The 12,865-nt window shown below is 36.9% G+C and overlaps 1 protein-coding gene and 1 pseudogene across 1 annotated transcript; one reads left to right on the forward strand and one right to left on the reverse strand.

Moving 5' to 3' along the window:
- The first annotated feature begins 1,206 nt into the window (after positions 1 to 1,206).
- Positions 1,207 to 3,307, forward strand: LOC129876389 (protein WHAT'S THIS FACTOR 1, chloroplastic). Its single transcript, XM_055951819.1, has one exon. It carries the CDS (start codon positions 1,554 to 1,556, stop codon positions 3,012 to 3,014), a length of 1,461 nt encoding a protein of 486 aa, XP_055807794.1. The 5' UTR covers positions 1,207 to 1,553; the 3' UTR covers positions 3,015 to 3,307.
- A 6,292-nt stretch (positions 3,308 to 9,599) lies between these two features.
- LOC129875743 (LL-diaminopimelate aminotransferase, chloroplastic-like) lies at positions 9,600 to 10,771 on the reverse strand (annotated as a pseudogene).
- Positions 10,772 to 12,865: the final 2,094 nt, after the last annotated feature.

Here is a 12,865-nt window from a genome sequence, read left to right on the forward strand (position 1 = left end):
CATTATTTTTTTTATTTGTAATGAATTAAGTAATTTACTTTTACAATATAGTAATTAATTTAAATAAGAAAAGGAAAAGCAAAAAAGGAGAAAAAAGATAAATGCAAATGGAAGCCATAAAGAGGTGTCACATCACCCTATTTATGTTTATATATATATATATTATCTTTCCTTTCACTTTTACTTGTCAATTTTGAACTTTGCATGTTTTTTAAAATATAAATGATTTTGAAAATAAATAATTAATATTGAGGGTAAATATGAAATAATAATATTTTTTTCTCGATATATTAAAAGTGAAAAGTAAAAATAAAAATTTATTTTGAAATATTGGACAAATAAAAGTAAAGAGAGAGTAATATGCAGAAGGGTGAAAAAGAAATTTCCTGTAACGTATGTTTATTTTCAACTGGATAATGCATAAGTACCGCATGAACTATGGTCGAAATCTCAACGACACACATTAACTTAACTAGAGTCTTTTAACCCCCCCTCTTACTATTTTAAAATGAAATAAATACATCCTAAAAATTGATGTGGCACAGAAAGTGTGCACACTCTCTTGAAGACAAGTGACGGGTGAAAAAATTGGACACAATGTCCTTTTTAATAGGTAACTTGATAATTAGTTACTACACATAATTATTGGTATGAAAACTTATATTTATTTAAATTTCTTTCTATGTAAACTATTTATTTTAATTTCTTCCTCACTTTAAACTTTTTATTTTTTTCTTTCATTAATTTTTTAACTTTTCACTTTTAATTATTTTTTAAAAACTATGTGGATTTTTTAAAAGGTTTCATTTAATTTAAACATTTTAATATTTTTATTTTTTATTTGATTTTTTCACTTATTTTTCTATTCATTCAAAATTACTAATTAAAATACAAGACATTTAAATTAAATTTGAAATCAAATCAAAAGGAAAGACAAAGAAAATAATAAGAGTAAATAAAATCAATAGAAAAATAGAAGAGAAAAGAAAATAAATGAAGGTAATTTTTTTTAAAAAAGTTTAAATACAAGGAATATTTTTAACTTTTTTTTATGCATATTGACTTAGTAAATACAAGATAAAGAAAATAATAAAAAAAGATAATTATTAAAACAAATTTCAGTGACATGACAGTGAGTGTGTATAAATACATTCAATTTACTTGGTTGATGGTGTCACATTAATACAAATGATTCATGAAAATGCGAAAAAGTTGAGTTCCATAAGTAATAAAATTTTAGTTAATTTAAGATGTATCGCTAAAATTTTGGTGATAGATCTGAGTAATTATCCATTATCTCTTTTCTATTCTTTCAAAAATAGCAATGTCCTTTCCTTTAGAAGGGTCGGCCTCGGCGAAAGCAAAAATTGTTCCAAAATCTAACACCATCTACTCCAGGCTTCTCGTTGTGTTCAGTAAGTTGAAATTAGGGAATCTCGCATGTGCATTTCGGTCGTAATTCTTTTGATACACTTACGATTAGGTTTTTGAGTTTTTATAGAGTGCACACCAACTGTTTGATGATTTTCCCCAACATTGACTAAACAGTGCAAATGATGCTCAGTGTACCAGTAAAAATCCAACTCCAAAGCAATAATTGCATTTTCCCACTGCAATCACATTTGTTACCTGGTAAATCCAGCAATAAACATACCATTTCTGTTATTTGCGGTAATCCGGGACCTCACAAATTGGTTCGAGATCGGAAGCTGGACAAACATGTTGTAAAGAACAACAATATTAGGTTCGTGCAGAAGCTTATAACACTGCTACTTTCAAAACCAAAGCATTTCATGCCTATCAATGTTCTCTCCAAATGCCGCGGCTATTTGACCCTTTCTAAACCTCGCTCTATTCTTTCAATGATTCAGCGTTATCCAACAATATTTGAACTCTTCACTATACCAACACCGCCTACACCGTTCAACGCCACTAAACCACTTTCCCAGCTCTGTGTTCGACTCACTCCGCCTGCTGCTACCCTCGTTCGTAAAGAATACGAATTGAAATCGGCCCATTCGGTTTTCTTGGCTGCTAAGTTACAGAAGCTTCTAATGCTTACGACGCATCATAGGCTATTGTTGTCCAAGCTAGTTCACATTGCGCCTGATCTTGGTTTGCCTGTTAATTTCCGGTCTCACCTTTGCAATGAGTTCCCTGATAAGTTTCGTGTTGTGGACACTTCTTATGGTCGTTCTCTTGAGCTTGTTTCTTGTGATCTAGCTATAGCTAATGCTTTACCGTCCCATGAAGTTGACCATGTTTCACTTGGATTGATTGTAGATAGGCCATTAAAGTTCAAGCATTTAAAACTTCGAAGAGGACTTAATTTGAAGAGACGGCATGAGGAGTATCTTATAAAGTTTAAAGAATTAGCGGATGTGTGTCCTTATAAGACAAAAGTGAATGATTTCTATAAAGAGTCGATTAATGCTGAGAAGAGGGCTTGTGCAGTGGTGAGAGAAGCTTTGGGGATGATGGTTGAGAAGAGGACTTTGGTTGATCACTTAACACATTTTAGAAAGGAGTTTGGCTTGCCAAACAGATTAAGGGCTATGCTAATAAGGCACCCTGAGTTGTTCTATGTGAGTATGAAGGGGCAGAGAGACTCTGTCTTTCTGGTAGAAGCCTATAATGATAGAGGCAAACTTTTGGAGACTGATGAAATGCTGGTCATAAAAGATCACCTGATGGAGCTTGTTAGGAAGGGGAAGCAAATGAGAAGAGAATCAACGAACGCTTTTGCAAAAGGTGATGTAAATGAGTATTTCAATCAAATGGGTGATGATGATGATGAGGTCAAAGATGACGACTACTTTGAACACTCTGATGGTTTAGATAAATTGTTTGAAGACTTTAATTCAGGGAATGGTACAGATAATGACGGAGATTTTGGTTTTGACGATGGCTCTGACTGTGATGAAAGCACCAAATTATGGGCTATCCGAGATGAAACACAGTTCTGGACAACTGAGGTGCAAAGTGATACCAGTGAAGATTCAGCACCTTGGTAGACTTGACTCCCGCTTCCCATTCTGGTGATTGCTACTTGTAGTTAACATGTGCATGTAAAGATTCTACTTTTCCTTTTTGTTTCTCAAGGTATTATTTTTCTTTCATGTCCTACAATATTTATTCATTGACTGAGTACATGGTATTTAAAAGAGTTGTGTTTAAGGATTTTCTCTATTGTTTTATTTTAATAAGCTCGTAGATTGTAAACTTTGCTACTAGGTGTGACTTGTAAGAGAGAATAAAGGGAGTGAGTGAAAGAAGAGTGGTATGGTGAGGAGATCAATTCATTAGGAAAATTGTACAGAAGCGATCGTTATATGAATCGATATTTTTTAACAAGTGATAACTCAAACATAGTAGAACCAAACTAATTCAAGGGATAATGGGATCCTTAAAAGAATTTCAAAACAATTGAGTGAATCAAAAATTAATAAGAGTCATTCGGCCATAGGAAAAACCGCTCTCTAGAAACGTCACCGCTAAAACAAAGAGTTGAACAGAAAATTCTTATTGAACTGATGAGAAGAAGTGTTACACCCAATAAAATTACCAAAATACCCCTAAATTAAAGAACGCTCAATAACGCATCTTCCTTAACTTTTTTGGCCGAAATATCGATCAAGGAGAAAAATTGTGTGGGAAAAAGGTCTTGGTTGAATTTTAGGCCAACCGGATCGAAAGATAAATTTTCGGAGTGAAATGACGAAAAACAGAGGAGTGCGCGCGGACCTAACGCGGACTTACACATCTCATCCTGGTTATTTTCTACGGGGTTAGAATTTGATCGAAAAAATTTCAGAAAAAAATGCGCTATGATGTTTTTATTTTAAGAAAGGGCATTCCGATCTTTTCTCCACCCATCCTATACTTAACCCACGACTGATATAGTTTCTTTTTGACCTTAAAAGAGTTCCTAAACGCATTCCTAAGTCTTTTACACTAAATTAACTTAAGAGTTAAGCTAAGGAGTGGAGAAGAGCAAGGATTCAAAAGATTCAAGAAAAATCTTGCAAGATTGATTGTCTTGTCTTCATCCCAGGTATGTAAGGCTAAACTAAAGCATGCACTCTGTTCTTCCATGTATCCCATGATTGTGATTGGTTGAATTGTGAATGAATTGAGTCCCCATGATAGTGTTTCTTGAGAATTTCGTTAAAGTTAACATATTTTTACATGGTATTGCGTAATTGATGTTTTCTACGAACTTATTTCTTGAATAAATGATTTTAAACTATTTACTTCATGAAACCTCATAATATTTTGACTAATATTTGATGTATATGCCTATGGATTGAGTCTAGAGCCTTGAATTTGTGAATGTATGATTGTGATTGGGATGAGAGCATGATGCTAGTGTTGATGAAACTTGATAGTCCTTTATATCTTCATAATTGAACTATAATGAATGGTCTCAACTGAATGTTGTCATAAATGAACTTCAGAAACTACTCTTAAATAAATGATTGAAAATGATTGTATAATTGATTGGTTGAAAGGATTGATCGGGTAGAATCCTGAACTGATAAGAGTCCATATGGGACTTATTAATTGATTTGATTGGGATTGATTGTCTTATGAGCATTGAGTCTTGGGAAGAGTATTGAGCACCGAATTGGATATGCATATAGTCACTACTTGAATCCCATGAACTACGTAGCCAGCGTAAGATGGAGGGTTAAACCCCTTAAGTCCTAAAACAATGGGCTTTGATAGATTTGGGATCCAATGATTGTGATTCATCCCTTACTATGGCAAAGTATTGGACGGGTATGACAACGACACTACTTCGTGGTACATCACCAGCTCATAGGTGATGGTTGTCGGTTAGAGAAACTCTCAATTAAGATATGATCTTGCATGATTGGATTGTTTGATTTAGATTGTGGGTGATTGAGTCGATTTTGAAAAGTTTCGCTATATTATAAATTTGCGTATCTTTTGAGTTGATTGATGAGATTGAGGTAAGCGTTGTTTAGTGTTCCTCTTTTCTGCCATTTTAAATACTCATACATTTCATGTACCGACGCCTATTGACCTGCATTATTTCATGATGTAGATACAGGTGCTAGAGATCATCAACAGGTGCTTTGTTGAAGATATACTTCTTTCCTGAGAGTGGTGAGACCTCCTTGCTTTTCAGAGGAATCATATTTATTTCATCTTTATTTCAACAATTTCTTTTGGGTAGCCATGAACTTGTCATTGGCACCATCTAGATAGTGATAGAGGCTTCATAGATAGATAGTGATGATATTGAGTCTTTGTTCTGGTTTTCAAACTTTTTGCTTGAGTTGAAGTTAAGTTGAGATTGGATTTAAATTGCTTTTTATTTCATCAAAATATTGAGTTGGTTAGCCCATTCGAATGCCTTTTAAATTGCATTGAGTCTTCCACTGAGTGCATGAATGAATGTGTGTTTGGACCAAGTGGTTCGTTTGGGGACCAATAATGGTCTTCAAGTGTCGGCCACACCTAGGGTACCCTCTCAGGACGTGACAAACTTGTCAGCACACAGAGTTCAAGAGTCATAGAGTGTCTAGAAAGACATGTCTAGTAGAGTCTTGCTTATGGGTGTGTCGTGCACCACACTTATAATTAGAAGGTTATAGGACATTAGGAATGGTCTCACTTCTTTTGTATTCTAAGTTCGTGTGATAGAGTTTAACTCTATCAAAGCACTTTTCTAGTTCATGTGTTTACACATTCCAGACAGTGCCTCCTAAATGTACCGCCAACCATAGGAACGCTGACAGAACTGAGGCTCCGTAGAGATGCCCTCACCAAGGACTAGGGGTCGACTGGCAAGATCTACTTAGTTGCTCAAGTGCCTATTACCCAGCCTGCACCAACTTCAGAGGCAGAGTTCCGAGGAGCGATTTCTGTGCTCATTCAGTTGGTAGCTGCCCATAATGGTAGTCACAATACACCAACTCCTAGCTCTAGTTCTCAAGAGTTGTCTGCTTCCACGAGGATTAGGGATTTTTTGAGAATAAATCCACCGATTTTCATAGGGGCTAAAGCTGATGAGGACCCCTAAAATTTCATTGATGATATGTAGAATATATTAAAAGAGATGCATGCTACTAAGATGGAGGGGGTTGAGTTGGTTTCCTATCAGCTCAAGGAAGTGAAAAATGTATAGTACAACCAGTGGGAGTAATGTAGAGGTGAGAATGTTGAACCTGCCATTTGAGATGAATTTGAGGGTGCTTTCCTTGATCACTTCTTCCCTAGAGAATTGAGATAAGCTAAGATAGAAAAGTTCATAAACCTGAAACAAGAGAGTCTTACAGTAAAGGAATATGGTCTAAAGTTCATCCAACTATCCAGATATGGTCCAGATATGATCTCAGCTTTGAGATCAAAGATGAGGAAGTTTGTCTCCGGCCTGGACAAACATGTGAAGAAAGAGTATAAGGCCTTGTTATTTATTTTTGATATGGATATTATCAGGTTGATGGTTTATGCTAAGCAGGTCGAGGATGATAAGAATAAAGATAGACAAGAGCGCTTGAGCAAGAAAGCCAAGTCATCTGGGCATGAGAATGAACAGAGACAAGGTAATGGCAATATGTCCTTCTTGTAGAAGAGGTCTTCTAACTATGCTCTATCTACTGCAAGTGCACCCGCCTCCAACCAAAGGTATGATCAAAGGGCCAAAACCATTAAAATTTTAGGGCCTAGGGTTCCCAATCCCAAGCTAGTATGGCTTCAGGTTCGAAAGGGAAACCACCATGTGGTAAGTGTGGAAAGCTCCACCTGGGCGAATGGAGAAGTAGGAGTAATAGTTGCTACAAATGTGGTAAGATAGGCCATTTTTCAGTGGGAGTAACCACCATGGGGTAACAGAGCCCAATCCTCTACTACAGTACCCCAGCTTGAGGTAATCAAATAGGTACTACTTCGGGCACCAACGGAGGTTCAAACTGTTTGTATGTCATGGGTAGTCGCAAAGATCAAGAGAACTCACTAAATATTGTCACTGGTATGATTTGAGTCTTTACTCTTGATTGTTATGTTTTGATGGATCCGAGTGCCACTTTATCATTTGTAACTCCTTATATGAATAGTAGATTTGATAGAATTTCTTAGTTTCTTCGTGAGCCTTTCAGTGTATCTACTCTTGTTGGTGAGTCTATCTTAGTTGAGAAGGTCTATAAGGATTGTATCATGCCAATCTATCTCAAGGATACCATGGTTGACTTAGCTGAGTTAGACATGGTTGATTTTAACGTGGTCCTTGACATAGACTGGCTTTATGCTTGTTATGCCTCTGTTGATTGTAGGACTCAAGTCGTTGAGTTCAATTTCCTGATTGGGTTACCATTAGTTGAAAGTGAGAGAAAGTGATATTTCGAAAATAGCCTTTCGGACCCGTTATGGCCATTTTGAGTTCTTAGTCATGTCCTTTGGATTGACTAATGCACCTACAACCTTTATGGATCTCATGAATTAGGTGTTCAACCCTTATCTTGATATGTTCGTGATTGTCTCACATTATATCTGAAGATGGTATTCGGGTTGATACCCAAAAAATTGAAGCAGTGAAGAATTGGCCCAGAGCTACCTCTCCAACTGATATAAGAAGCTTCTTGGGTTTGCCTGGGTATTACCAAAGGCTTGTAGAGGGATTCTCCTCTATATCATCACCCTTGATTAAGCTAACCCAAAAGAAGTCTAAGTTCCAATGGTCCAATGCTTGTGAGGAGAGTTTCCAGAAATTGAAGACCAAATTGACCACTGCTCCTCTTTTGACCTTGCCTGATGGAAAAGAGGGTTTTGTAATATATTGTGATGCATCTTGAGTTGGTTTGGGTTGTGTGTTGATGCAGAGGGGAAAAGTGATAGTTTATGCTTCTATATAGCTCAAGAAACATGAGAGAAATTACCAAACTCATGACCTTGAGCTGGCAGCTGTGGTATTTGTCCTTAAAATTTAGCGTCATTATTTGTATGGAGTGCATGTTGATGTGTTCACCTATCACAAGAGCTTGCAATATGTCTTCAGTTAGAGGGAGCTCAACCTGAGGCAGATGAGATGACTAGAGTTGCTCAAGGATTATGATATAAGCATTCTCTAGCACCTAGGTAAAGCTAATGTTGTTGCGGATGTTCTTAGCAGGTTGTATATGGGTAGCACTGCCCATATAGAGGAGGGAAATAAAGTATTGGATAAAGAGGTGCATAGATTAGCTCGATTGGGAGTTCAACTTGAGGAGAATAATGAAGGAGGAGTTAATGTTCAGAATGGGTCCGCATCATTCCTTGTGGCAGAGGTGAGGGAGAGGCAAGACCAAGATCCTGTCCTACTTCAGTTAAAGGAAGTTGTGCACAAACAGAAGGTGATGTTTTTCTCCAAAGGGGGAGATGGTATGTTAAGATACCAGGATAGATCATGTGTCCTGAATGTTGATGATGTTCGAGAAAGGATTATGGCCGAAGCTCATAGTTCCAAATACTTTATTCATCCTGGTTCTACGATGATGTACCATGACTTGAGAGAAGTCTATTGGTGTAGTGGAATGAAGAGAGATATTTCTGAGTGTATGAATGAGTGAATGGATATGTAATTGGATCCAATGGTTCTCTTGGGGACCAACAATGATATTCGAGTGCCGACCATGCCAAGTGCCTGAGTTGTCAACAGGCTAAAGTTGAGCATCAAATGCCATGTGGATTAGCTTAGAATATATACATTCCGGAGTGAAAGTGGGAATGATAAATATGGACTTTATTACAGGATTGCCGAGGTCCCGAAAGTAGCATGATTCAATTTAGGTTATTGTGGATAAGATAAAAAAAAATAAACCCACTTCTTGGCAGTTAAGACTACTAACACCACAGAGGACTACACAAGATTGTACATCCAAAAGATCGTCAGATTGTATGGGGTTCCCTTGTCTATCATCTCAGATAGATGAGCCCAATTCGCCTCTCAATTTTGGAGGTGTTTTCAAAAAGAACTGGGTTCAAAGGTGAATCTTAGTAAAACCTTTCATCCCAGACAGATAGCTAGACATAACGCACCATTTAGACATTGGAGGATATGTTGAGGTCATATGTACTTGACTTCAAAGGTAATTGGGATGAACACTTACCTCTCATTGAGTTTGCATACAACAACAACTATCATGCAAGTATTCAAATGACTCCATATGAAGCTTTGTATCGTAGAGATGTAGATCGCCAATTGGATGGTTTGAAGTTGGTGAAAGTGAGTTGATTAGGTCTGATTTTGTTCACCAAGCTATAGAGAAGGTGAAGGTTATTCGAGAGAGGCTGAAGACGGCCCAAAGCCACCATAAATCATATAATGATAGAGAAAGTGAGACTTAGAGTTTGAGGTGAATGATTGGGTGTACCTGAAAGTGCACCTATGATGGGTGTCATGAGGTTTGGGAAGAAGGAAAAGCTTAGTCCCTGATACATTGGCCCTTACCAGATTGTGAGGAGGATTGGGAGTGTCTCTTATGAGTTGTAGTTACCTTCTGAGTTAGCCGTTATTCATCCGGTATTTCACATCTCAATGTTGAAGAAATGTCTGGGAGATCCTTCATTGGTAGTCCCCATTGATAGTATTGGAGTTAAATGTAACCTAGAGAATTAAATGTATCCATTATGATTTGTGTGTTTTCTTTATAGTAACCAACCACATCCATCATGGCCTTGAAACTATCAGGTGAAAGGCAAGCCAGACCGCCAGCTTGAGCAATGTTGGATGCACCATTGAAGCTTGTACAAACAATAAGATTGAAGTCTTTTTCTACAGGAAATCCATCAGATATAAAAGTGCTTTAGGAATTGCAGTCCACCCTAAACGAACTTCAGTGAACCCAGCATACTTTGAAAATAATGAATCCTTAATGGCAACCTCTTTGGCTCCAGGAATCTCAAAGATGGACTTTGGACTATCATCACATATATACATAGCATATGCAGAATCATAAATAAGGATTGAGCCATTATCTTTAGCAAATTGCACCAATTTAGTCAGTGGCTCCCTTGATGCCACCGAACCAGTTGGATTATTAGGGGAACAGAAAAATATAATGTCTGTCCGAGGAACACTGGATGAATCAGGAAACAACCTATTTTCTGGAGTACATCTCATGTATGCAATATTCCTATACTTCTCTATATCCTTCTAAAATTGACCAATTTGACCCATAATAACACTCGAGTCTACATAAGACGGATATGATGGATTTGCACAGCCATAGTCACATTAGACCCAAAAAGAACTTGAAGTTGAGATATATCACTTTTGGTACCATCAGAAACAAAGATCTCATCTTCCTCTATTCCTACATTTGCATAATAGGTAGAAGCAATAGTGGCTCTAAGTTGTTTTTCTCCTTGCTCAACACCATAACCACTGTAACCATTTAATGTTGACAGTTCATGTGCTCTCTTTGCCATGGCAGAAGTTATGAATTCAGGAATGTGCTCAATAGTGTCACCAATTCCAAGGCTTATAATTTTAGCATTAGGGTGTTTCAACATATGTGCAGATCTCCTTCTTGCGATCTCAGGAAACAGATAACCAGCTTGAAGTTTAGCTAAGTTCTCATTGCGAGAGACCTTTGTCTTGAAAGAAGTTTTCTCCGTAAAGGGTGTTGCAACACATATGAAAACACCACTGGTTTTGCCTGGCATTGACACATTCTGATTCCTGAAATGGAGTTTGTTCTGACCCAACAAAGTAGAAGTGGATGAAGAGATTGATGTAGAAAGAGTTTGCTGAATAGATGCCATTGGAGTTGGCTCAGTCATATGGTCTTAATTAAAGTTGTAGGGAATGCGATTGGGGTTATTTATAAATTTAAATCACATAATTTGGACTAGTTTATGAAATGTTATGCCTAAAATACAGAAGCAGTATCATTTTCATTGAGAATTGAAACACCACAACGTTTTAGGGGGTGTTAGAAGGATGGTTCTCTTTGAATGTGTATTGATTATCGACTGTTGAACAAGGTCACAATTAAGAAAAAGTATCCCATTCCAAGGATTGATTATTTATTCGATCAACTTGAAAGAGCAAGCTACTTTCTAAAGATTGATCTTCGATTGAGTTATCATCAAATTCGAGTGAGGAAAAGTGATATTCTGAAGACCGCTTTTAGAACTCGGTACGGTCACTTTGAATTCTTGTTCATGTATTTTGGACTAATGAATGCCCCTGCATCTTTCATAGATTTGATGAATAGGGTTTTCAAATAATATTTGGATATGTTCATGATTGTCTTCATTGATGATATTTGATTTACTCACGGAGTGAAGAAGAGCATGTCGATCATTTTAGGATTGGGTTGCAGATTCTCAAGGATTGTTAGTTATATGCAATGTTTAGTAAGTGTGCATTTTGGCTGAGGTCAATTGCGCTCATTGGTAATATTGTTTTCGAAGAAAGAATTATGGTTGATCTAAAGAACACTGAGGTGGTAAAGAACTGGCCTAGACCATTTTCTTCTTCAGATATTAAAAGCTTTTTGGGCTTAACTAGATACTATAGAAGGTTTGTGGATGGATTCTCCTCCATTTCTTCACCTTTGACTAAGTTGACCCAAAGAAAGTTAAGTTTCAATGGTCGAAAGAATGTGAGAAAAGCTTCCAAGAGCTGAGGGATAGGCTTACCTCCACTACGGTGTTGATTTTATCGGAGGGTTTTGATGGGTTCTTTATTAATTGTGATGCTTCACGAGTTGGTCTTGATTGTATTCTAATACAAAATAGTAAAGTAATAGCATATGCTTTAAGGAAACTCAAGGTTCATGAGAAGAATTACCCAACTCATGACTTGGAGTTGGCGGTGGTGGTATTTTCTTTAAAGTTGTGGATACACTATCTTTATGGTGTCCATGTGCATATTTTCACCGATCATAAGAGTTTACAATATGTGCTCACTTAAAAAGACTTGAACCTTCGACAAAGTAGATGGCTTGAGCTGTTGAAGGATTATGACATAGTGTGCTATACCATCCTGGTAAGGTAGATGTGGTTACCGATGCTCTTAGTAGGTTGTCCATGAGCAGTGTTTCTCATATTTAGGATAAGAAGAAGGAGCTAGTTCGGGATGTGCATAGATTAGTCCATTTAGGTGTTTGATTGGTTGATTCTAAAGATGGTGGTGTTGTTGTGCAAAATAGTTCTGAATCATCTTTGTAGCAGATGTAAAGATAAAACAAGATAGTGATTCCGCTCTAATTGAATTGAAGAAAATGGTTTCCAAAAAAGTGATTGAGGCTTTCTCCCAAGGGGAGATGGTGTTTTGTGGTATCAACGCCGTTTGAAGGATATGATATTATCCGAGGCTCATAATTTATGGTACTTTATTCATCCCAGTTCCATAAAGATGTTTTGAGATTTGAGAAAAGTGTATTGGTGGAATGGTATGAACAGGGATATTACGAAATTCATGGTTAAGTGTTCTAATTGCCAACAAGTGAAAGTTGAGCATAAAAATTTAGGAGGTTTGGCTCAAGACATTGAGATTCCTACTTGAAAGTGGGAAGCTTAGAATATGGACTTTGTTACTGGTTTTCCCCATACTCGTAGCAAAATATGATTCCATTTAAGTGATTGTTGACTCATTTTCTCCCAATCAAGACATCATATTCAGCCGAGGATTATGCTAGATTATATATTCGAGAGTTGGTGAATCTTCATAGTGTTCCATTGTCTATTATTTTACATCTTAGTTTTTGAAATCTTTCCAAAAGGGTCTTGGTACCCAAGTGAAGTTTAGTACATCTTTTCACCCACAAACAGATGGTCAGGCTGAACGTACAATTCAGATATTAGAGAATATGTTAAGAGCATGCATAATAGATTTTAAAAGAAATTGAGA

The sequence above is a fragment of the Solanum dulcamara genome, chromosome 12 (genome assembly GCF_947179165.1).
Source record: "Solanum dulcamara chromosome 12, daSolDulc1.2, whole genome shotgun sequence".
Lineage (NCBI taxonomy): Eukaryota > Viridiplantae > Streptophyta > Magnoliopsida > Solanales > Solanaceae > Solanum > Solanum dulcamara.

What these genes read in the sequence shown, in the direction of transcription:
- LOC129876389 (XM_055951819.1), top strand. Translation starts at nt 1,554, where the DNA reads ATGATGCTCAGTGTACCAGTAAAAATCCAACTCCAAAGCAATAATTGC.